At 42.3% G+C, this 27,112-nt stretch overlaps 1 protein-coding gene across 4 annotated transcripts in view; it reads right to left on the bottom strand.

Annotated features, from left to right (window-relative positions):
* Positions 1-6,947: 6,947 nt before the first annotated feature.
* The window catches only part of SH3RF1 (SH3 domain containing ring finger 1), a 238,819-nt gene continuing 218,654 nt past the window's right edge, over positions 6,948-27,112 (bottom strand). For 3 of the 4 annotated variants that reach the window (XM_033942153.1, XM_033942174.1, XM_033942163.1), the window contains exons 9-12: positions 26,388-26,659; positions 22,031-22,389; positions 18,169-18,521; positions 6,949-8,872 (exon numbers count right to left, since the gene is read on the bottom strand). In XM_033942153.1, coding sequence (XP_033798044.1) covers positions 8,704-8,872; positions 18,169-18,521; positions 22,031-22,389; positions 26,388-26,659 — 1,153 coding nt within the window. In that variant the 3' untranslated portion in view covers positions 6,949-8,703. Of the gene's footprint in view, positions 8,873-18,168; positions 18,522-22,030; positions 22,390-26,387; positions 26,660-27,112 lie in introns of all 4 variants that reach the window. The other variant, XM_033942181.1, reaches the window with a different exon arrangement.

Raw genomic sequence — 27,112 nt, forward strand, 5'->3', positions numbered from 1 at the left:
AAAACTATTTCATTTGGAGAAATTACCCCTGATATCTTTCAAGTACAAATAAGGCTCTCCCGAACTACTGAACTAATCAGATGAGATTAATCAATCTCTGAATCCAGAATGATGAGAAATGGGTCTGTCTGTGACCAGGAAAAACACTAATTTGCTTAATGTTGCCTTAGGAGTGATTGTTCAAACAATTCATAAATGGATCAGGTTTTCAGTTTTTATTGATTGTACTGTGTTATCATTGTCATGTACATTTTGTTTTTCAGTTTGTTCAGATATATTTTGGTTGAAATTATGACTGACAAAGGCAGTTCCACTATTCTTACACAAGTCTCCTTGAGAAATCCTTTGCGGTAAAACTAGGACATCTTGTATGACTCTATGTGGAGAAGAGGGGGAGGGGGAGATATTTCTGTTATTATTTGGTAATTATAAGTGCTATTTTATTGTACCAATTTGTTATATTTTTTATATGCACTTTGTGTATGTTTTAAAATGAATAAAGATTTATAAAAAAAAGAGAACACAAGTATTCTTCAGTTAAGTAGCCATTTTATAAGGAACCTAAAATGAAAATGATGGACTTATTCACTTATTCACTTTTCAGAGGCTCATATATTGTTAGAACAAAACATTTTGAAGGTCCAGATATTAATTTTTTTTTTTTTTTGGGGGGGGGGGGTAAATAGGAGGATCAGAAACCTAAACATACTGCCTTAGATTTAATGTTTATATTTATTCAAATTTGATATACTGCTGAATCTTAGAGTCCTCAGCAGTTTACATATCTTTTACAGGTACGTCAAGCATTTTCTCTATCTGTCCCAGTGGGCTCACAATCTATCTAATGTACCTGGGGCAGTGGAGGATTAAGCGACTTGCACGGGGTCACAAGGAGCAGCTCGGGGTTTTGAACCCACAACCTCAGGGTGCTGAGGCTGTTGATCTAACCAATGCACCACACTCTCCTCCATAATGCAGTGTGTTGCAAACTTTTTAAGGTGCGGCACACTGATCTAGCAGCTGCAGGGCACCCGGAAAAGCACGGACATCGACGCGATGCACGGATATCCTGCTGCGACCCTGAGCCTCCTATTACTGCCTGTTTGGGGGGGGGGGGTGCTGCAGAAGGAGGTGAGGAGAAACAGCAGAGGCACCAGCAAAGAGGAGAGGTGCAGACGCCAACTGCCTCGCCGCGTCCTGTAAGCAGTCAGCCAGCGCCTCTCCTCACTGGCGTCACGGCACAGTTTATGATACACTGTTCTAAAGCTTGGAGAAACAGTCGTTTTGTGAGGTTATCTTATTCACCATGCTAAAAATATTTAGTAAAGGTATTACCAGTGCTTTGAAGTAAAGAGTTGCACGGGGACAGAAATCCCACCCATCCCCGCCAGAATCCTCTCCGTCCCCGTCAGGATACTCTCCGTCCCCACCCATCCCCCATAAAAAGCAGTAATTACTTCTGACAGGATTATCAATTCCACAGTTTCTTTTGTGTTTGCGCTGCTGTTTTCCTTGTGGAATCTCTTTGGTGGAACCATTTTTTTGTTTTCTGTTCAGGTAATTAACTTATAAACCCCCTCTTTTACTAAGGCTGACGTGTCCTTTATATTATATGGACGAACCCTGCTTCCAAAGCCTTCCATCCCCGTGGGAGTCCCGTGGGCCAGAGGGGGGTCCCTGTGGGAGTCCCGTGGGTTAGGGGGGATTCCCGCGCGATCCCCGTTCCCATGCAGACCTCTACTTTGAAGTTTCATTTGAAATTCAGCTATAGGGCTCCCCTTTTTCTTTCAGCTCCTCTGTTTTTAGACATATTTGCAACCTCGTCTTTCTTGCTGTTTGGGAATACAGTACTACATAAACATGTTGCTGTGCTCACTTTGCATTTACTGCTAGGATTTATGTCCCACAGTAATCTATCACATTAAAAATGCAACTTGATTGAAAATTTTAAACAGAATGCTAGCTTTCCTCAATTTTATATACTTTTGGCTGACAAACTGTGAAACCTGTCTTTGCTTGCTTTATTGAAAATGGAGGAAATCAGACAAAGATGAAGAGACTAGAAAAGCCTGGTAAAAATTCAACAGAACCTATATTAAGAAGAAAAAAGAGAATATCTCTCAAAAAAGATTCTCGAAGCTGGAAACTCAACAAAAATCTTTATACCAGGTAGTATACAGATTATTAGGACAAACACAGAAAGTGACTGCCACTGAATGCTCCCTAATCAGTAAAGAATTCAGTAATTTCTTCACTGAGAAAATAAAACCACAGGAAGACAACAGACTAAATGACAACATATCTATAGACAAACACAAAGGGGAAACCGGAGACATAACGGACAAGTTTGAACCAGTCACAGAATTCCAAGTAAAGAAACTACTGAGAAGAGGGAAACCGGGCCCGCCGTCCCTCAACACCTGCCCGGGACTCTCCCACCTCACAGACCTCACCGATGACTCATTACGGTCGGGGCAAGTTCTGCTTAGATGGAAACTCTCCATCATTAAACCTATACCAAAAAGTAAAGAAAAAGACCTAGAAAACCTCTCCAACTACAGAGCAGAAGCAAACCAGCATTGGATATCCAAATTAGTAGACAAATTAGCATGCCAACAAATATCAGATTTCCTGGAAAACTCATCCAAACTTGACCCATCCCAATAAGGATTCCACAGACACCTGAGCAGGGAGACTGTGCTAATAGCAGTATAGGACTCTGTCTTTAAACGCCAGGCAAATGGTCAAGATGTGCTGCTGGGGTTCCTAGACCTATCAGTGGCTTTTGACCTAGTCCAACACACGCTGCTAAAATCACGTTGCAGAGAAGTAGGCCTCGAAGGAAGAGCTATGGCATGGATAGAATCATTTCTATCTAAAAGACTAATGAGAGTAGAATGGCAAGGGGATACCAGCAACTGGAAAGAAACTGTCATAGGGGTACCACAAGGATCCACCATGTCACCCATGCTATTCAAATTTTCCTCCGACCACTTGGAAAATTCATCAGAAACCTGGGGGGGGAATGCTACATTTACGCAGATGACATCCGATTGATCATACCGCTGAGGAAACAGAATGTAATGACCAAACACATATGATTGAGATAGGCTTAGAGAAAATCTTTGGCTGGTTTCAAGCAAACGGCCTAGTAGCCAACAAAGAAAAGACAGAACTACTACTTAAACAAATGGGGAGGAAATGACCCTGGTTTCTACCTAACACTAAATGGCAATATTGTAGAGCCATCCAAGAATGGGGTATGAAACCTAGGTGTCTGGCTGGACCCGAACCTAGACATGACAACGCATATCCAATGGATGGTCAAAAACGCCTATGGCAAACTGTACTTGGTTAGAGGACTGAAACTCTACCTTTCCCACTAAGCAATGTCAATGTAGTAATATCCCTGATACTCACAATCTTTGACTACTGCAATGCAACCTTCCTGGGTTTATCAAAATACATGATCACAAAGATCTAAACAGTACAAAACGCTGTAGCTAGGTTTCTACTAGGTAAAACGAGACAGACGAGTGCCACCCCGCTACTGAAGGAGTTGCACTGGCTCCCGATTGAGCAGGATAAAATTCAAAATCCTATTGTTGATGCACATAACTGTTCACCTCTCGGAACCGCAATACCTAGCAACCAGACTAAATAACCATATGCCCCGGCGTGCTCTGCACTCGAGCCAAGAGTCCTAACTACAAATAGTTTCTTTCAAGGACATCAAATACAAAAGCACCAGGGCAAGAATGTTCTCGGTAATGGCACCGACGTGATGGAATGCCCTACCGAAGGAATTAAAGTTAGAAAAGAACTACGGAAAATTCAAGAAAGGAATAAAGACTATCCTTTTCTCAAACTACTTCAACTGAAATTATGAAGTTGACAGAGAGAGGAAACTAGGACTTTCAGGGATGCATGTAAATAGATTAAATGTAGTTGAAATGGCCAACTTCCTTAATAATAATAATAGCTTTATTTATATCCCGTCATACCTTTTCAGTTCAAGACGGTATACAACAAGAACAACAAGAGATGCTAAAAGGACAGCAAGGTAACATCAGTTAGATTGGGGAAGGTTTGGAAGACAGTTGAGTGAACGGGGTGGTAGGGTAGGAAGGAGCATAATAGAAAAGGTAAGAGATGAGGGGAATAGAAGGCATGTAAGAGGTATGTAAAAAAAAAAAAAGGGTATGGTGTATTTAGCTGCAATAGTAAACTTAATATTACCTGTGTACATACATAGGATAACTAATTTGGTATAAACATGTGCATATAAGTAGGATGATGAATTATTGGTATAACCATGCCAGTATTAATAACTCTGTAACACCATCACATAGCTCTGTGTATTTTGGTATAGAGCCCCATGCATTGTAACCCCTCACAACTCCTTATGGTAACATCTCTACAGAAGCTAATGTATCATAACATCTTTACAGAAGCTCATGTAGTATAGCGCCTTTGCAGAGGCTCATGTAGACCACTCTGATTTGACTCCCCAGTCATTAGTAGTGGTATAGAAGCTCTCAATAATCATAATCTCTCTGACGTCCATCTCTTCCAGCTAACTCCCATATAAACCTTCATTCTCCCCACCTCATAAAAGCATAAGAATAGCCTTACTGGATCAGCCCAATGGTCGTTCAAACCCAGTAGCCCTTTCTCATGGTGGCAAATACAGGTCCCTAGTACCTGAACAAAACCCAAGGAGTAGCAACATTCCATGTTACCGATCCAGGACAAGCAGTGGCTTCCCCCTATGTCTTTCTCAATAACAGACTATGGACTTTTCCTCCAGGAATTTGTCCAAATCTTTCTTAAAACAAGCAGTTAATAAGCTGTTGATGGTCAAAGTAGCATCCCATATGGAACCCTCAAGAGGGAGAATCATAAAGCAACCTTTAGAAAACAAGCAATTGAGAACTGTGTTATACAAACCACTAGGTAAAAAGCATATAGGAGGTAATTCTATAAGGAGCAGCCTAAAGCTGGGCTGAAAGTATGCATGTAAATGCCAGTATGTTATTCACATGCATATGTGAATACAGGCATACACTAATCCAGCTAGGTGCTATTCTGTAAGTAAATGTATACTTGACAGCATGAAATTTTTAGGTAGACAATCACGAGTGGAGTGGGGATGGGGCACACAGGTAAATATATAACTTGTAGAATACTTCAAGTTATGCATACATCTTCCAATTCTAGACATAAGCATTTATAGTAGCTCTGTGATGATTGTGCCTAATTACATTCTTTCCTTTCTAGAATGAGCAAGCCCAAGAGGTAGTCTCAATGAGTGCAATTTGCATTGGGCTGGATATCCCTGGTTTGATCACCCATTGGGAAGGAAACAGGAACTCTGGGAAGGAAAAGGGGGAGGGGTGCAGGAGATAAGAGGCTGGGTAGAGAGGAGGCAGGGAGTAGGAGATCAAAGGGAGCAAATTTAAATCTGACTATCCTGCCGAAGGTGAGGGGCAGGATAGGTAGTTTTGGGAGGTGGGCTGGCTGGGAGAATATTTAAAAAGAAAAGCTCCTGGGGGTACAGATCTTTTTCCCCTTTCCACTGGAAGCAGATCGTCACTCACTTGCCCACTCTAGCTGGCTTGAGGGAGTAATAAAGGGGTTCAGAGGGGGTTATTAGTTGCAGCTTGCGGTATCCCCAAGCTACCAGGTTATATGCTCCTTTGGCGATGAGCAATATTGGGTCTTAAAGCTGAGAGGTATCTTAAGGATCAGGTGACCCAAAATGCCATGGAGGTCCATGCTAACCTCAGGCCCTTGCTGATGGGGCGGGGGGGGGGGGAGGGTGGGTTGTTTCAGGTAAAAATGCAATGTGTGGTTTCTTGTTATAGCTTGGGGGGGTGTTAATTGTTGGTTGTAGTGTTGTTTCTGCTCAATAAAGCTTCAGCCTGGTTTTACACCCACCGAGAATGTCTGTCTGGTCAATAATTAATTTTTTGTCAAACAAGTATTAGGAAGAGGTAAATGGAGGAGGAGGGGAGGGCAGCAGGGCCAGTACAGATCCAGCTGTTAAGCTCCAAACAGATGTGCTCTAGATGCCTTCATTGTGCCAGCTGATAATTAGGGAGAATTTGCTAATGGCTTCATTAAAAATAAACTCTTTTTACCAGGCTCTATTATTTTTTTCTCCTTACGATAACTATCATATACCCATAAAACATAAGTCTTAAGTATAAATGATTTAGTAGAAGAACCTCAGATACCACTCAGGACTCGTATCACTCACTGTCCTAAGCTTTATGTACCGTCTCCTCACTGGTGGTTCTATCCAGACTTAAAGCAGCATAAATTTGTAACAGGGTTGTAACTTATAGAAAATTCTTGAGAGTAAACAGCGCTTTGCTTTGATACATGGTCTTGAAAGCCAGTGAGGAAAGTCAACATGTTTTGCTTCCCTTCTTTTCAAGGCTCACTCGCCGACAGCCATCCTGACCACATTTTATTTTTTTTTTTTTAATGCTACTAGGAAATGGTTTGAAAAAAATGTGGACAGGATGGCTGTCGGCGAATCACAGGAAGAGAGCTTTGAAAAGGTGGGAAGCAAAACATGTTAGCTTTTCTCACTGGCTTTCAAGACCATGTATCAAAGCTAAGTGCTGTTTACTCTCAAGTATCTCATAAGAATAGCCTTACTGGATCAGACCAATGGTCCATCAAGCCCAGTAGCCCGTTTTCACAGTGGCCAAACCAGGTCACTAGTACCTGGCCAAAACCCAAAGAGTAGCAACATTTCATGCTACTGATCCAGGGCAAGCAGTGGCTTCCCCCATGTCTTTCTCAATAAGACTAAGGACTTTTCCTCCAGGAATTTGTCCAAACCTTTCTTAAAACCAGGTTCTTAAGTCTTCTACTAAATTATTTATACTTAAGACATGTTTGATGGGTTCATTATAAATAAAAACATCTCAGATGTAAAGTAATGGTTACATTTTCATATCTTTAGATATTAAAATATTTTCATTTTTACATGACAATATGAAAATAAGTGACCAGGTACTATACTGTATTTGCAATTGTGCTTATCACAATACTGTCATCTGAAGTGTAAAAATAAACCACAGCATACTGCGATTTAGAACACATACGAGTACAAAGCACAGTTTCAGCGACTGTGAAGGTTCAGTAACACCTTCAAAATGAAAGAGTCAAAACATAATAAAAGAATAGTTATGATCATTGCAAAAACACTTCTAGTCATACTCATACAGATCTGACCTTGTTTTCAGTAGTAGAAACCAAAACTGGTGATATTAAAGAATTAGCACAAGTTCTAGACATGCATTATTTAGCTGCAGTGTTGTGTGTATTAACCGAATAATACTCAAACCAGTCTTTTGACTCCTCTCCTCCCAGGCAGCCAAGTTTCAGAATATTTCTCATAAAATGTAAGAAATGTGTGTACACATTTGAGGCAACATGTAACTCTTTCATGCATACTCATTAGGGATATCCTAAAACCCTGACCTGGGAGAGAGGTAGGGCCAAGGTCAAGAACTGGTTTGACCACCATGTTAAACCCTTTAAAATCAAATAGATTCCTGGAAAAGCTCAACATGGAGATGTGCATATGATATTTGTTATCTTCTCATTTACCCTCTGCCACTGCATACCACCCCAAAAATTATGAGTAATATCGATTCTCAAATACTAGTGCACATAAATATACATATATAGACCTGCATGCATATAAGTACTACCCTGATGGCACTTATATGCTGGAAAATGTAAAACAGTCATGTTGAATTGTTCAATTTATACCTCTGTAATGGGAAAACACTCTGTATAGGGGAGATACCGTGCTGGTCCCCAGTCTGAATCAAGTCCACAGGAAATCAGGGACAACTTGCAGCATAACTGTAATGCCATAAATCCCCAGTCAAGGATACGAGAGAGAAATCTGACATCAAATGAGCAATCAATGAATTTCAAAAACCATTTCGTTTTGCCATGCATTTGAACCAGTTTCCCCAGATATTGCTGAGGTTTTTCCTAGTTAAGTCAAATAATTTACCTTCCAGTGGAATAATATTGCTTGGATGATTTTAATAAAAGGTAAAGAACTATTCAGAGAGAATCTATCCTTCTCTTCAGAAGAAATATCATTCTAAAATCTTTCCTTGTTCTCTGTTTTCAGCTTTCTACATATCACCATCACCGCAATTCAAGACTACTCTGTAAATAAAGATTAACTCTATCCCACTGTCATAAACAATCAAAATAAAATCTAGGACAGATCTATGTCAGAGGTAACGCTCACAAGGAGAGAACCCAGCTTCGCCTTAGATAACATTTTATAAATTAATTTGTTAAAATCATAATTCAAGAATTTAACTAATACACACAGAATTCCAGCTTTAAAAAACAAATAAATTATTAGTTACAGCCTTGTAAACAATAGTTTATTTTTTTTATTACCTATTTGAAAAAAAAGTCTTTCAGTATGATAAAACTGAACAGTACAAGGCACAAATTACACTTAAGACCCCATAGTGATAGAAGCAGCCAATGCTGTTCTGTCTTTGTTCGCTGGTGTAATTGTGCTTAAGGGTAGTAGGTACTTTGTATATTTTCCTCTTGATAACAAGATCATTTCAAACATTTGCAATGTAAAATCTTGTGCTTGTTTATGCATGCAGTGCAATCCTGAATCTGATGAAATGAGTCCCTTCAGAGGTTCTCAACAAAGCTTCCAGGAAAAAGCCCGGTTTTTCCATTTCTCTGTAATGTGCCTTTGAACCAGCCATCCTCACGTTTCTTGTGAACAAAAACAATGTCTCCTTCCTTCAGTTCCAATTCTGCTTCACTCTGGGGAGGATAGGATACCACCACCCTGTATCTGTGAATGAAAAGATATTTGGTTCAATTTTATACAAAGGAGCACTGGATAACTTACATTTAGACTGTGTCTTATAACCAGAATAGGAAACTCTTAAAAGTTATTCAAATCATATTAACTTATGTTATTTTGGCCCCAAACCCACTCTGCACTGTAATGTAGTGATATGCATAAGGCTTACAATTTGAGATATCTATAAAATATAAACTTCCGTGTTTATTTTTTTAGCTATTAAAGATGCTTAAAATTGATATTTTCATGTTACCCTATCATTTATCACCACTCAATCTACTATTGTGAAACTCACTATCCACCTATTGCAATGCGCTGTCGCACAAATCTCAAATGCACTTTTATAAAACAATTCTTAGAGATTAACCGGGATCTTAAGTGCTCACAGCCATAGTATTGAGGTATTTTTCAAAATCAATGACAATACCGTGAGCTATCATTGAACCCTTATGTATTCTCTATTTTCTCTATGTTTATATTATGTGCATTTTATTTTTTATTTTTTTCGTTATAAAATATATAAATTTTTTGCTTTGCTGTTCCATATAGTGTAGGATCACTTATCTTTTTTTCTTTGTATTTCTCCTGATGTTTATTCACTTCAATAATTTGTTCTCACTTCCTTTACTTAATTTACTTCAATGTTCTATTTCACTTCCTTTCACTTTATTCATTTCTCCTACGGAAGATCTCCGTTTCGCACCCAAACTTTACCACGGGGCTTCGTCAGGAAAGCGATAACTTTCACTCGCTTCTATTCATAACACAAAATTATTTCAGACAGAAGTCTCAAATCGATTCTGAGAGACTTATTCCTTGTCTGCGTGACCAGCTACTAAGGACCGGAGAATCTCCGTGTTATGAATAGAAGCGAGTGAAAGTTATCGCTTTCCTGACGAAGCCCCGTGGTAAAGTTTGGGTGCGAAACGGAGATCTTCCGTAGGAGAAATGAATAAAGTGAAAGGAAGTGAAATAGAACATTGAAGTAAATTAAGTAAAGGAAGTGAGAACAAAATATTGAAGTGAATAAACATCAGGAGAAATACAAAGAAAAAAAGATAAGTGATCCTACACTATATGGAACAGCAAAGCAAAAAATTTATATATTTTATAACGAAAAAAAGAAAAAATAAAATGCATATAATATAAACATAGAGAAAATAGAGAATACATAAGGGTTCAATGATAGCTCACGGTATTGTCATTGATTTTGAAAAATACCTCAATACTATGGCTGTGAGCACTTGTGACCCTATCATTTATCACAACACTGTCATCTGAAGTGTAAAACAAACCACAGTATACATAACATAACTTTATTTTGCTGCCTCAATCAAAAGAATTCTAGGCGGTTTACACAAAAGAGAAAACTGGACATTCAGCGAAATACAAAATATTAATAGTAAAAATACAGCATATTAACTAAAAAGACAGTAAAAATATATATATAGTTACCCAACCAGGTTTGTCGTTTACTTGTTTGAAATGCGAGCATCCTGTCTAAGAAAGACCTAGGGCTCCTTTTATGAAGCCGCGTTAGCGGTTTAACGCGAGTAATAGCGTGCGCTAATTTGCTGGCCGAGCTAGCCGCTACCGCCTCCTCTTGAGCAAGCGGTAGCTTTTCGGCTAGCGCAGGAGTTAGCGTGCGCTCAAAAGGTGCGTGTGATAAAGCCGCTAACGTGGCTTGGTAAAAGGAGCCCCTAAATTTACAGCCTAAAATCTTCGGGTATGCAAATAAGTTACAATTCCTGGTTACCCTCACGGGGTTATATACTGCAATTTAGAACACGTACGAGCACAAAGCACAGTTTCAGCGACTGTGAGGGTTCAGTAACACCTTCAAAATGAACGTCAAAACATAATAAAAGAATTGTTATGAAGTCAGTGAAGCATTCTCAGTGCTTGGGTATTTTGAGTTAACAATTCATTTTATTATTATCAGAAGTCCTATTTATGTTTTCGCACAGCCATCTACAGGCTCAATAATCTTCCTCACTCCCCAACCAGTATAACCCCCAGCAGAGGACCCCATAGATCTACCACTCTCTGGCTATAGCTAAGCACTCCCAACAGCCCTTGCATCCTTCCCAGCATGGACCCTATCTATAAAAGCCGAGGCAGTTCCAAAGCCCAGTATTAGTGGAGACAGTAGCAGCAGCATGCTCTGACTATGCAAGTTTGTTTTCTGTTCCTAGGCCTTGTCTCTTCTTAGCTTACAAATGCCTGGGAGTTGAAGCACCTTCATATCATGCTGATGATTTAATAACTTGGCCTCGGGTCAATTCCAACTTCTATATTTAAGGTTTGTGGGGTAGGTGAGATGGGGGAGGGGGAGAGGGAGATGATGATGTTTATCAGTTAAAACAGATACCATTAAAACACATCTAGTGTGTAAACTGAGGCTAAGTGGAAACCCTAAAACAGGGGTAGGGAACGCCGGTCCTCAAGAGCCGTATTCCAGTCGGGTTTTCAGGATTTCCCCAATTAATATGCATGAAATCTATTTGCATGCACTGCTTTCAATGCATATTCATTGGGGAAATTCTGAAAACCCGACTGGAATACGGCTCTCGAGGACTGGAGTTCCCTACCCCTGCCCTAAAAGATAAAGAAATGCCCTACTTTCTTTATATTTCTCATATGTAGGGTTACCAGACATCTGACTTACCCAGACATGTCCTCTTTTTAGAGGACTGTTTAGGTGTCTAGATGGCTGTTATTCTTGCCCAGGTATTCTTCCCTGTCCCCCAACTACCTCCGGCTCTGCTGAAATTGAATCTTTTGGGCTGTCCGGCAGCAGCAGCGAGGTGAGCTTGCTGCTGTCGGCCTGCCTTTTATCTGGACCAACTTCCTGTTCCCACATAGGCGGGATGCTTCACAGAGGTGGCTTCCAAGACAGGCCAACAGTAGCAGGCTCACCTCACTGCTGCTGCTGTCTGGCCTGAAGATTGCATTTTGGCAAGGATGTGCTCTTTGATGAAAGATTTTAGGGGGCTTGGTTAACAGAGCTGCCTCTGCTGCTCCCAAATGAACGTGTTTGAGGGTGAGCCAAAATCACAGTAGGATGAAATAACAATGCCCTTGGTATATTTTTACTCGCTGTGCTCAAGGCTTGATTGAATTCTTAAACAAGAGGTTTCTTTCCCAGAAAGCCCTGCTGGACTCCTTGGAGACAGCCACTTTGTTATTAAAGCAACCAGTTGAGAGAATTGGGAGCACTTTTGTGAAGGTAGGTGAGGAACAGGGGAGAGCCACAGGGAGAAAAATGCACTGTCCCACAAAGGGGGTGCGGGGAGAAGCACCCATGGAAGGGGGGTTGGAGGGAGGGATAGATGAACCTATGGGGGAGGGGAGTTGGGAGAGATAGAGAAGTGAAATAAATTCAAAAAACATTTTATTTCTTTTTTTTTTTCAAAACCCTTATTTTCTGATCTAGATAATAGGGTTCAAATTAGAGAATGACACAGTGGTAGTTACCCGTGGCTAGCCGCGGGTAACCCGCTGAAAACGGTGGGGGGGGAAGTGCTCATTGCGGGCATGGGGACAAGGCCATCCACCGCCCCGTGAAGCGGTGAATGGCCTTGTCCCCGCAGTTAAGGGAGGGAAGGTGTGCGGTCACCAATCGCGTGCGGCCCCCTTCCTACCTCCAGTGAAATCTATCTCCCTCCCTCCCCCTTTTCGGCACTTTAGAAAATAAACTGAAGCCGGCGAAGCCTGTCTGTGCCGCCCTGCAGTCGCGTTTGTGTGGGCAGAAGCTTCTCCTCTGACGCAACTTCCACTTGCGTCAGAGGAGAAGCTTCTGCCCACACACACGCGGTACAAGCAGGCTTTGCCGGCATCAGTTTATTTTCTAAAGCGCCGCAAAGGTAAGGGGGAGAGGGGAGGGAGGGAGATAGATTTTGCTGGAGGTAGGGAGGGGGGCCGCACGCGATTGGTGACCGCACCCCTTAAGTTTTTTTAGGCTGCGAAGGTAAGGGGAAGGGAGATTCTCGGGCAGCTAAAGGGCGGTGAGATGGCAAGAGAGAAGGGTGGATACTGCAATGATGGGGGGACGGGGCGGTGAAAGGGACGGCGGGTTTGGGGACGGGGCGGTGAAGGGGACGGTGGTCCGGTGACGGGGCAGTGACGGGGACAGATTTTTTCCCCGTGTCATTCTCTAGTTCAAATCACTACATGGTAATCCTCTTCAGTAAACTCAGGTCACCTATTATTCACCATTGCCCTCTATGCATTGTTTTTAATGTACATATAAAATCCCCCCAAAAAGTATTTTTTAAAAATCTGAACAATTTCTTTTACTGCCGATGTTAAACACTCAGGGCCTGATTCTCCAAAGTGCGTCCCGATTTTAGGCAGCTGTAGGCGTCCTACAGCTATCTAATCAGCCAATCAGGATGCACGTTTTTTAACCAAATGCTCCCCAGGCAGGCCGCCTATATTGAAGGCGAGGCCCGCAAGACACCTAAGCTCGCCTAAGGGCCTTAGGCGGGCCTTAGGCGAACCTAGGCGGCCCTACGCATCTCCCTAGTAGAGGAAGAGACGCTTACAATGTAGGCCAACAAAATGCTGGTCTACATTGTAAGTAGACGCGGCCGCTATACTTATTGCGGCAAGGGATCTCTCTGCTGCTATAAGTATAGCGGGTCACGGCCGCCTGTCCAATTGCTGGCAGGAGGGGGCCCAACCCCCCCCCCGTGCTAACAGCCCTAAAACCTCCCCCCAACCAAACTAACCTTTCCTTGTTGGCCAGATGGGACTTGCCCGTCCAGCCGGCAGGCCAGTCTCGTCGAAATGAGGCAGGCTCGCCCCTTCCCGGCCCATCCTTCCGAAGCCTAAGGCCTGATTAGCCCAGGCTCTAGAAGCATGGACCAATCAGGCCTTAGGCATAGCGGGTCCACCCATCCCCACTTAATCTAAGGTCTGATTGGGATTGCAGGTAAGTGGCATAAGTCCAGCAAGTAAACTAAAGTCCAGACAGGGGAGATATGATTCAGACGTTCAAATACTTGAAGGGTATTAACGTAGAACTAAATCTTTTCCAGAGAAAGGAAAATGGTAAAACCAGAGGACATAATTTGAGGTTGAGGGGTGGTAGATTCAGGGGCAATGTTAGGAAATTCTACTTTACGGAGAGGGTAGTGGATGCCTGGAATGCACTCCCGAGAGAGGTGGTGGAGAGTAAAACTGTGACTGAGTTCAAAGAAGCGTGGGATGAACACAGAAGATTTAGAATCAGAAAATAATATTAAATATTGAACTAGGCCAGTTACTGGGCAGACTTGTACGGTCTGTGTCTGTGTATGGCTGTTTGGTGGAGGATGGGCAGGGGAGGGCTTCAATGGCTGGGAGGGTGTAGATGGGCTGGAGTAAGTCTTAACAGAGATTTCGGCAGTTGGAACCCAAGCACAGTACCGGGTAAAGCTTTGGATTCTTGCCCAGAAATAGCTAAGAAGAAAAAAAAAAAAATTTTAAATTGAATCAGGTTGGGCAGACTGGATGGACCATTCGGGTCTTTATCTGCCGTCATCTACTATGTTACTATGTTACCATACACAGATAATAATAATAATTTTATTCTTATATACTCTTATATATTCTTATATACCGCTATACCAAAAAAGTTCTAGGTGGTTTACAACAAGGTGAGCTAATAAATGGGATACAGATAAAATACAAATTAGAATAATGGACTTAAAAACAGATAAAGACAGAAAGCATTTACAATATAAGCATTTACAATACGATCTTTTTTTTTTTTTAGAGTCTGGGGAAGGAAGACTGGTAGTACTTAATATTTTCCATCCCTCTATGAAAAAATTATATACAGTGGTACCTTGGTTTACGAGTGCACCGGTTTGCGAGTGTTTTGCAAGACGAGCAAAACATTTGCAAACTTGGTGCCTCGTAACCCGAGCTTGCCTCGCTGTACGAGTGCCCCCCCCCCCCGCGATCCGGCATCCCCCCCAGCGATCTGGCATCCCCCCCGCTCGCATCTGCCCCACCCCCGCGATCCTACATCCCCCCTCGAGCATGGCAATGACATCCCTTACCCCCACTGGGCACCAATGCCGGTGCCCGAAGATCCTCCCTCTTCTGGCGTGGCCTGGGCTGGGCGGTGCGTCGGAGATCCTCCCTTCCCCCCCCTTGAGGAATCCGACGCTGCTCCATACCCCTTTCTGCGGTCCGGCTTCCCCCCCTGTGAACCGGCATCCTCCCCCCACTCGCGTTGCCACCCCTCCACCGCGATCCTACTTCCCCCCCCCCCTGAGCACGTCAATGACACTTCTTTTACCCCGACTTGGCACCAGCGCTGGTGCCCGAAGATCCTCCCTCTTCTGGCGCGGCCTGGGCTGGGCGGTGCGTTGGAGATCTTCCCTCTTCTGGGCTGGGCTTGGCTGGACTGGCTTTGAGCATTTGCGCATGCTCAAAGCCTTCTGGTCTCGCTCTCAATCTTGGTAACAGTATAATATTGCTCAATGAGAGAAAAACCCCCAGATACATATACCATATTTTTCACTCCATAAGACGCACCTGACTATAAGACGCACCCTAGATTTCAAGGAGGAAAACAAGAAAAAAAACATTCTGAACCAATTTCTCTTTGCCAGGCTCTGTACCCAACCCCATACATACACACATCTTTTGTACTGGTATATTTTTAAGTAACTTGGGTCTTTTGACCTTGGGTTCTTTTTGATGTACTTGGGTACTGAGCCACAGTTGCCCTGAGTACCTGCATCATTTTTTCTAGAAAACATGCACTGGTTGTAGTATATTTGGGAGGATGAGCAGATATTTGTGGCAAACAGGTTTTTGTTTAAGATCTGCCTGTAATTTACACCTTCCTTATTTCCTCCCAAACTTCACAAGCTTCCCTGCTCCCATAACATCTTGCTGCCATTCCCATGCTTTACTGTATGGATGGTATTAATAGGGCAATGTACTGTGTATTTTTATCATGCATATTCCTTAGCAGTAATGCCCACAAGTTCTACTTTGGTCTCAGACCCCCCCCCCCCCCCCCCCCCCAATTTCTGCCTCTATGAGTACAGCATTTAATGTTACTCTTTGCATCATATGACTTTTCTTCAGCAGTGGCTTCCTTCTTACCATTCTTCCATACAGGCCATAATTGTGTGTGCCAATGTTTACTACTACTATTTATCACTTATATAGCACTGAAAGGCGTATGCAGCACTGTACATTTTGACATTTATAGACCCTGCTCGGAAGAACTTACAATCTAACTTGGACAGACAGACACGACATATAGGGTTGGGGATGCAGAACCCAAGGTGAAAGGAGTTAGGCGTTGAAAGCATTCTCAAAGAGGTGGTTTTTTAACTGGGCCTTGAACCCTGCCAGAGACGGAGCCCACCTTAGGGATTTGGGCAGCTTGCTCCAAGCATATGGCGCAGCAAGGTAGAATGGATAGAGTCTGGAGTTGGCAGTTGAAGAGAAGGGCACAGATAGGAGGGACTTACCAGATGAGCTGAGTTCATTGGGGGGATTATAGGGTGGAGATAAGTGAAGACAGATAGTGAGGGGCAGCTGAGTGAGTGCATTTGTAGGCCTGTAAAAGGAGCTTGAAATGGATGGCAAGCCAATGAAGTGACTCTAGGAGAGGGGCAACATGAGTATAGCAGCTCTCCCAAAATTGTTGAAAAGTCAAAATTCTTCCCAGTTTCTACCTTAAGTCACTGTAGCTCTTTTAAAGAAATCTTAGGCTTCAGCAGATTCCTACACTTTGGTTATTGTCTTTGGAGGGAAGGCCTGATCGATGTAGTGTTTTGCGAGGTTGAATTTTCCACTTTATAATGATGAATTTCACAGTATCCTTTGGGATATTCATATATTTTGAAATCTTCTTATAGCCTTCCCCTAATCTGTATCTTATTGAACAACTTTTCTTGGAGTTCTTTTAGAAGTTCTGCATTTGGCATGTTTCAGTCTTTGTTTTAAATTCACTTCCTACAATAGAAGCAGCTTGATTCTTAATCTAGTATTCTTCAAATCAGCTCTAGTGCTGTGATTGGACACAGGTGGGCCCCACTCATTGACGATAGGCCTTACTAAGGCAATTTTTGGAAACAGCTAATTTGGATTTGTTATGACTAAAAGCTGTAAAGATTTATGCAATCAAGACAGTTTAGTTTCTTATTCTTAATTGCTGTTTGAATATTTCTATAATTGTTCTTTCACAATGAAAGTACAAAGTATGTTCTCTAGATCAGTGAAATAAATTCTTTTAGTACATTCTGAATTGTATATTCTTGGCAGTAGAATGTGAAAAATATAGAAGAATGTAAAGAATAATAAAAAGAAATAATAATAATAATAATAACTTTATTTTTATATACCGCCAGGCAAACAAAGCTTGATATATTTTTGTTCACTCTTGTGCAAAGAGTTTTTATAAATTATTCCATGGAGCAAGCAATAATTCACAGCAATTAACCACAGAACAGCTGCTATAATAAAATTGAGAACAATGCCATTATTTAACTGATATAAATTAGTGCTAATTCTATACTAGACCTATGGTTCAGAAGACATACAATGGAAATGGCTATATATACAGCCTAATGTAAATATGTTGGCTATGTTGAAAAATTCTAGCATCAGAAAATGTGTAAGCAAGCCTAAATATATCTACATCTGTGGGCACTATTGATTCTTTTCAAAGCTTTTTACTTATGAGTAGCTTAATGGTTAGAATAGTGGGCTAAGAATAAGGGGATCGAGTTCAAAATCCTATTGTTGCTCCTTGTGATCTTGGGCAAGTCACTTAATCCTCCAGTGCCTAAGGTTCAAACTTAGGGGTCCTTTTACTAAGGCGAGCTAACCGATTCTATCCTATGGATGCGTTAGCATTTAGCATGTGCTAAATCGGCTAGCGCACCTTAGTAAAAGAGGGGGTTAGATTGTGAGCCCTCCAGGGACAGAAAAATACCTACTGTACTTGATTGTACACTGCGTCGATAGCTTTTGGGCTGGCGGGAAATATAGACGTAAATAAATAATAAATGCATGTACTAACTGAATAGGAAACTGCCAGGAACAAACCTAACAGTTACTGGAACACAGAGATTTGTACTTATTGCACTTTAATTTTTGGTATGTACTGTACAGTAACTGGAACCTTTACCGGAAGTTAGTAAATAAGCCCCATCGTGTTGCCTGGCAGTACTAGTCACTCTATAAAGAATGGTTCATGTTAGCAAAAAAAACTTTGGTTAATTAGCCTTGCCTTATTGTGACTCCAGATAGCAACATTTTCTCACCTTTCACAAATCACAGGTCTGGATTCATTCAATACTGGTCCCAAAGACGAGCAAGGCTGCCTTGGAGGAGGAGCTATTGGAACATTGGAATCCAAAGAACCTGACTTCCGATGAAGTGCCTCTTGCATTAATGCAGATGTGGCCACGGCAGGCAAGACCTCACCGTCCACTGGGCAGGATCCAGCTCTTCCATGGCTCACAGCAGCTGGGATCTCGGGACCTATGGCACCCTGCAAGGCTATCTCTAAAGCAGCTTGCTCAACCTCTAGAGTAGGGGACTGTGGAGGTGAAACCCGAGGCTTTCGTTTAGTAGAGGCTCCAGAGAGAAGTTTCAGCAGTCCTTTCTTTTCTTTCTGCAAAGTTACATAAGTCAAGAAAACGTTCACAATCAATTGTTCTGGGACAGATAGTGTTGGAGAGATCAATTATCATCAGTGTTAAACTCAATTACTGTATACCAAAATCCTAGTGTGTAGGGGGTTATTTCATTTTTTTTTTCTTTACTTGATATACTGCAAACTAGAAACACAATGGCTAATAAAGGCCAAATGTCCCATCCAGTCTGCAAATCTGCAGCTTCCACTATCTCTTCCTGTACCCACACTTCCTGTCCCACACTTTCTTGAATTCAGACAGTTTTGTGTCTTCACCACCACAACAGGGTGACTATTCCATGCATCTACCTCCCTTTCTGTTAAAAAACAAAACAAAACAAAAGCCTCCATTTAGGCACCTTGAGAAAGTGCAGAAGAAGCCTATTTTACAGTGTTACCTGGATACCCAGGAGCACTTAAATGTGGCAGTATTCTGTAAGTTACAAATGTAACTGGTGGCCCCACTCATGTGTATGCCTTCCTTGCATTTATGCCCTATGCTAAGTTACATATGATTGCAGGACAGTGTTTCTGCATCCTACGCCACTTTTGCAGATAAGTGTACAGAGGCCCGGATTCCATAAACGGCATCCCAATTGTAGGCAGCAGTAGGCATCCTACTGCTGTCTAACCAGCCAATCGGGATGCACGTTTTTTTAAAAAAAAGCTCCTGAGAAAGGCTGCCTACATTGGAGGCGCCTCTGGGAGCATAGGGAGGCATGCAAGCCCATCTAAGGCTAGGCGCAGGCGTGGTTTGCCTGGAAGTAGCCTTAGGTGGCCATACGCGTCTTCCTAGGACAAAAAGGATCTCCTAGTCCTTACCAAATAAGTTTAGCGGCCACAAATGTGGCCGCCAGCCAATCCCCCCTCCCCCGCTCCCACGAACAAACGTGGCAGGAGGGTGTCCAATCTCTCCTGCTGGAACACCCCCACCCTCACCCCCCCCCCCCGAAACGAAACCGGCAGGAGGGTGCCTAATCCCTCCTACCGGAAACCCCCCACCATAGAAATCGCGACAACACCACTATCCCTAGCCCCCCCTCCCCGGACCCCTTCCCCGCTAACCTTGAATGATAGCCAGACCAACCCTCCCCCCTCTAAACTTGAATGATGGCTGACTGGCTGGCTGGGTCTTTCCACCAGCCTGAAGGCCTGCCTCTGTCAAATGAGGCAGGCCTGCCCCTTTCCGGTGCATGTGGGATGCACCGGGGAGGGGCCTAAGATTCTGGTTGGCCTATATGCCTAAGGCCCCACCCATAAGTCTTATACAGATTCCAGTGAGATGGAAGCTCTGATATTCCCCCTATACACTCCATCTCCTGCAGAACTATTCTCTAGACATCAGAACCTGACCAACTGATTTGCTCTTACTCATAGAAAGGTTGCTTGCTCCCAGAACTTTAAAATGTTCTTACAGTCCCTCCAGAGATGTTCAAAGAACTCTACTGCCCCACACCCTCTCCAACACCTCTAGTTCTAGACCCCTGAATATGGGTTCTTTCTAGGACATCCAATGCATTTGTATGTAGTTGCTATATATAGTCGAATATAAACCAATCCTAATATAAACCGAGATAACCTCTTTTTTCTTCAAAACAGGGAGAAAAAATGTTGACTCAAGTATAAACCAAGGATTTATATTCAAGTATAAGTACTGGTAGCCCAGTGGTAAGCCGGGACAGAAGCAATCCCTCGTCCTGTCCCGGTTGGCTCTGCGCTCCCTGCCCAATCCATTGTAGGCATCCCCGAGCCTTCCTTGAGCCCTGGTGGTCCAGTGGTGAGCTGGAACAGGAGTGACGCCGCCTGTGTCCAGTCCCAGCCAGCTCTGCACCCCTGACCTTCCCCAGGCCTGCCTTGAACCCTGGCGATCCAGCAGTGAGCCTAGACAGGAGTGACCCCTCCTGTCCCCTATCCCGGCTGGCTCTGCACCACCCCACTTCCCGGACCCTGCAAAGGCCTACCTTGCACGTCTTGGTGGTCCAGCGGTGAACCAAGGCATGAGCGATAGTCTTACGCTCCTGCCCCATGCAGAGCTGCTAAAGAAAATGGCTGCCCTGAGTTCTCACTGCAATCTCTCAAAGTTGCAGCAGGAGCACGCGGCAGCTATTTTCTTTAGCGGCTCTGCATGGGGCAGAAGTGTAGGAGGATCGCTCCTGCCCCAGTTTACCACTGGACCACCAGGATCTGGGAAATGGGAGGGAGATGGGGGGTGCAGAGCTGACCAGGACAGGAGGGGTTGCTTCAGTCCCGGCTCACTGCTGGACCACCAGAGTTCAAGGCAGACCCAGGAGAGGACTGTAACAGGTTCAGGCAGGAGGGGTGCACAGTTGGATGATGTGAGTATAAACCAAGACCCCCATTATGGTCCAAAAATCTCAGTTTAGGTTTGAGTATATACAGTAGTAACACTATAACAGTAGAGAATATACCAATGTACTTGATCCCAAAACTGCACATCTGTTATACTGAGTTACCACTGCTCCCAAGCCATTTGATAGCCACTTTCTCTTGAACAAACCAGAAAGCCCAAATCCTTATACAACCTGGTTAGTATCTTTTTGGCAGAATTAATTTTAAAGAGGATCTTTTCAAGGGAGAAGGTAGAGTTGGAAAAGTAGGGCCTGTTGAATTTTTTATCTGTTCTTCCTGTTTGTATGTTCTTTGTCTGTCTACTAGAGTTATTTAAAAAATTCAATCTGAACTATATTGACTATTATGTGCAATTATTGTTGGAAGTTTTTGTAAGCTCCAGATTGTTCTACAGAAATTTAATAATTAAAAAAAAGAAAAGAGAAGAGACACTACTAGCAAGGGACCTTTAAAAATTAGATTGGGTCCCTCTGTGGATAAACAAAAGTGTTGTCTTCTCTCCAAATCTTTTTCTGATAGACAAAAAGAAAATTGTTCTTAGATTGAACCTCAAACAGGAAGCCTTTGTCCCTCTCCACTTGAGAAATTATGGTACCCAAATGGATCTAACAGATGATTCTTTGATGAGGCCAATCCCTGAAACATAACTTTCTTCCAGACACTAGTTCAGAGGCCATAACTTCTGGCACATGTACAACCTAGACAATTTTTAAACCTGGCTTCTTTTTGAAATATCTGGATAGGCAAGTTATGTTTTCACCACCTGCTGACAAATACATATCTCTAGCTTTTAATATGGGCTGTTTGAAGCTTATAGAGAAATAATACATGGTGAAATGTGTGTATAGGTATATTGTATATAACACACACAACACAAAACTACTAGCGTGGGACAGGAACGTGAGATCTCTTAGGGAGAGCAGCAGATAGTGGATGCTACGAATGGACAGACTGGCTGAGCCTTTTGGCCTTTATCTACCATCATGTTTCTATGTTACCATGAATGCTATCCATAAAGAACATTCATGGCATTCAGTAACACTTGGATATTATAGGGAAACAGCTGTCACAATAAGTACAAAACTCTAAGTGAAATATCAAGAAATGGTCCAACCCACCTTACTGTCTTTGTCCAGTTTTACAGCTCCAGGATTCCCAATTGATACAGCTGTTTCAGGAGAAGCAGGGGCTCCAGTATAGCCAGGGATAGGTCTCCAACTTGCATCTCCATCTAAAGATGCTGCAGCAAGGCTGGGACAATTTCCAGAAGCTGTTCCACAAGCCGATGGCACATTTGATCTGTTGATATTCACAGGAGTTGTCAAATAAGTAATAGATGCAGAGAGCTGAGGCTGCAGCTGCTGAGAAGGGGCAGAATGATGTGGGATGACAAGAGTGGCAGGTAAAAGACAGGTTGCATGCTGAGCCTGGATAGGAGTCACTGCTGCCAAGGGTCTCTCTTGGCTATGTACTGATGCTAGATCACATAAAAAGAGAATGGAAATAAATTTTAATTTCATTGCACTTTAAAATGTAGCACTTTACGAGATGAAGCATAAAATATGTTTGTCCCAAAAATAGGCAACAAATAAGCTGAACTGTTATTTTAATAGTCCAGAGATAAAGCTTAGAAGATTAACAGGTGATTTGCAAAAAGATTAACAAAATTAGGAGCCCTTTTATCAAACAGTGGTAAAAAAATGGCCTTGTACACCCTTACACAGGTTTTTCCAACATGCTAAGGCTGTTTTTCTACTGGGGTAAAACAGCCGAATTTTCTATTTTGGTGTTTTTATATTAATGGCCATCAGTGTGTGGCCATGAAAACAGATTGGTGCATAAGTCCTTACCATCACACATTACGTTCAATTTATTTGATATACCAGAAAAGTTTCAAATAGAAATCTAAGCGGTTTACAATTTAATAAGTAGAAGGCTTGGGGGTTGAAAACCAAACCAAACAAGTTTCGGAAAGCACACAAATGGGTAATGGGACAACAGGGAAGGTTACATAGCAATGAAAGGGAAAGAATGAAAGAATGAGCACATTAGGAGGCTTGATGAATTCCCATCAGAAGACAGATGTTAGAGAATGTCAAAGGTAAATAATAAGGAGACAAAAGTCAGTCTGAATGGAAAGCCAGAGAGAAATAATAAGCTTTTAACAAGGATTTAAATTTATTGAAAGATTGCTCAAGTCACAAATATTGGGGAAGAGCATTCCATAGTGTAAGAGAAGCAACGTTGAAGCAGGAATTCCTGGAGATGTCCAAGAAGACCTGATGGAAAGAAGGAACTACTAATTGGCCCTCCTAACCTTTTTCGAGTCTGTTATTTCACTTTCCAAACAAGACTATTATGACCATTTGACTAACTCTCTCAGCTCCAACCCTTGCCATCTCTTTGCCACACTGAACTCTATTACTCAAAGTACCCTCACCTCCAATTTCTCCATCACTTTCCCCCCCAAATTATGGCTGAGTACTTCTATGACATGTTACAAGATTAACCTTGAGTTCTCAACCAAACCACCTTCGCCTCTCTCTCCCCTAGACCACTCTGTCAACTCTATTCCATCCTCTCCGCTTTTTCTTCCTTTCCTGAAATCACTAAAGAGGAAACTGCACATTTTCTTTCCTCCTTCAATCAGATTCCCACCCATCTACTCAGCACTATCTCTCCTACTGTCATCCCTTCTATTTGTCACAACATCAATCTATCACTTTCCACTGCAACTGTCCCTAATGTCTTCAAACATGCTGTAATTACACCACTTCTTAAAGAACCTACTTGCCCTTCCAACTGTTACCCCATCTCCCTCCTCCCCTTCTTATCCAAGCTACTTGAATGTCTTGTTCACCGACATTGCCTTGACTTTCTGCTGTCCCTAGTTAATCTTCATCCACTCCAATCAGACTTTTGCTTCCTGCACTCTATGGAAACTGCCCTTACTAAAGTCTCCAATGACCTGTTCCTGGCCAAATCCAAAGGTCTCTATTCCATCCTCATCCTTCTTGATCTAACCACTGCTTTTGACAATGTAGATATGCTTGAATTTCAGGGCCCTGTTCTTTCTTGGTTCTCTTCTTATCCTTCACATTGCAACTTTAATGCATGCAGTGGTGGATCCTCCTCCACTGCTATCCCACTATCAGTCGGGGTACCTCAAAGCTTAATCCTGGGACCTATTCTTTTCTCTAACTATATTCATTCTCTTGGTGCTCAGATCTCCTCCCTTGGTTTTCAATATCACCTCAATGCTGATGATTCCCAGACCTATCTCTTTATACCAAAAATCTCTACAGGAATCCAGGCCTTAGTCTCAACCTGCCTGTACAAAATTGCTGCCTGGATGTCCCACCATCACTTAAAACTGAACATGGCCAAGACTGAACTACTTTATCCTTCTACCCAAACTACCTCTCCTCTCCTCTCCTCCCTTTCTCTATCTCACTCTCCCTGTTTCGTCAGCTCACAACCTCCGTGCCATCTTTGACTCCTCTCTCTCTCTCTACATAACTCCAACAGACCGCTAAAACGTGTTGTTTCTTTCTCTATATCACCAAAATCCAACCCTTCCTCTCTGAGCACACTACCAAAACCCTTATCCACACCCTTATTAACTCACACCTAGACCAGTGTTTCTCAACTTGGTCCTGGAGTACCCCCTTGCTAGTCAGGTTTTCATGATATCTACAATGAATATGCATAAACTTGATATGCATACACTGCCTCTATTATATACAAATTTCTTTCATGCATATTCATTGTGAATATCCTGAAAACCTAACTGGCAAGGGAGTACTTGTTGAGAAACACTGGCCTAGACTACTTCAACTTGCTTCTCACAGGTCTTCCACAAAACCATTTCTCTCCCCTTCAATCCATTCAAAATTCTGTTGCACGACTTATATTCTGTCAGAGTCACCAAGTTCACATTACCCCTCTCCTCAAGTCACTCCACTGGCTCCCCATCCATTTCTGCATATATTTCCAAAATCCTCTTATTGACTTGCAAGTGCATTCACTCTCCAGCTCTTCAATATCTCTCCTTTCTTATCTCTCCCTATACTCCTCCACGGGAACTCCATTCATTGGGCAAGTCTCTCTTATTTGTACCCTTCTCCTCTACTGCCAACTCAAGTCTACGTTCCTTCTCTTTTGCTGCACCTTATGCCCGAGTCAGTATGTTAAGCTTTGTCCCTGGAAGTATTCAAATCCAGGCTAAAAGCACACTTTTTCAAGGTTGCTTTAAACTCCTAACCCCCACTCACTTGTAAAGTACCCATGTCTGAGAAACTCTCTAATGCCCTGATTAGACTGTAAGGTCTACTGAGCAGGGACTATCTTTTGATTGTTTCAATGTACAGCATTGCATACGTCTAGCAGTGCTATAGAAATGATAAGTAGTAGTAGTAATCTGGAGAGAGCATAAAGGATGAGAAAGGAAGCCAAAAAAGGAAGGAGAACAGAAGGCTGTATCTTAAGAGACAGAGCATTGATCTTAAAGGAGATTCTATACGCAACTGGTAGTTTATGTGCAGCATTAAGAAGGGAAGTGACATAGTCGTATTTCTATGTTTCTATAAAGAAGTTTCATAGCAGTATTTTGCACCAATTTTAGTGATTATATTTGGGATGCAGGCTGTCCAATGAGAACAGTTACAATAATCAAGCTTAAAAAGAACAACGGAATGTAGGAGAATGTGGAGGGAACTATGCTCTGAAGAATGCATGGAATGAATGAAACTGTCTCTGTATATATGTGTGTTGCACATAGTGTAAAGGTTATGCATTTGATATATCACCTTTCTGTGGTACAGCCAAAGCACTATATATATTATATGCAAGTACTTTTTCTGTTCCCAGTAACACAATAAATGACGGTAGATAAAGTTGTGTGGTCCATCCAGCCTGTCCAATGAAGAGCCACACCAGCCTTTTTGTGAAGGTTAAATACTGGTTGGCAATTTGTCATCATACCAATCACATAAAGGCGTATAGCGTATATATACGATGCAGTCTTGAGACAATATATGCTATTGCTAACAGTATTTAACATGCTAATTTGTCTTCTTCTCTCCCCTTGAGTTGTACAGTACCCTCATTAGTAGATTCATACTCTTAAGTAACTGGGGCAATGGAAGGTTCACTGACTTGCCCAGGGCATTCCCAGGGGAAGAAGCCGCAACGTTTCTAAAACAGGTCCGTACATTCAACTATTTACACTGCCTCAGAGTAGGTATGACTTTGTGCGTTTTCATTTTTCTTATGTTTCGGGTGCTCATCTTATTAAAAGGCACATGTTCAGGTGTCCTGTTAAAAAATTCTTCTCTGTACTGAACTGCTGTTTTAGGAAGGCAACCAGTGAACGAGACTACAATTTACTGAAGAAAACAAGATTTTGCAAGCTAACTACACTCTATCAGCTCAGCAGTGATTTTTATTAAGGATCATGATATCAGAAACGTTTACCTGTTCTGACAGCATTGCGTGCCTGGTTTACCGTCATTTGATTACTCATGTGCATAAGAATCTTGGATTGTGGGCTCGTTTGAATGTGTGCTGATGGAATTGTACCGGTTGGTACCCCATTGGAGTTTAACACCTTATTAAAGTCAATGCCATTGCCCTGAAGTTTCTGGGAGGTTGTTCCAGCACTAGAAGGACTGACCATGGTCACCATTGGCCCAGACTGGCTAGCAGTAGTCACAGGAATTTTCACTTGACTGGCATTTGTCACTGACCTGTAAAAGACAAAGGAAAGATACATCTTTATAAACATAGGGCCTGATGCTCAAACTCTAGTGCTAGAGGCAAGAGCACGCATTCCATAGCCAAGAACAATGCTGAAAACTAGCCCCTCAAGGCCCAAAGCAAATTTTATGTGTGCTAGTAAAGGTTGGGGCTTTTCAGGTTGGGAAAAAAGATGGTTAAGTGTGTGTGTGTGTGGGGGGGGGGGATATGATTGAGGTCTACAAAATCCTGAGTTGTGTAGAACTGGTAAGAGTGAATCAATTTTTCACAAAACAAATAGGAGAAAATATTTGTTCACTCAGAGAATAGTTAAGCTCTGGAACTCGTTACAAGAGGAGGCGGTTACAGTGGTTAGTGTAGCTAGGTTTAAGAAAGGTTTAGATAAATTCCTGGAAGAAAAGTCCATAGTCTGCTATTGAGACAAACATGGGGGATGCTACTGC

Source organism: Geotrypetes seraphini, chromosome 1 (assembly GCF_902459505.1).
Source record: "Geotrypetes seraphini chromosome 1, aGeoSer1.1, whole genome shotgun sequence".
Lineage (NCBI taxonomy): Eukaryota > Metazoa > Chordata > Amphibia > Gymnophiona > Dermophiidae > Geotrypetes > Geotrypetes seraphini.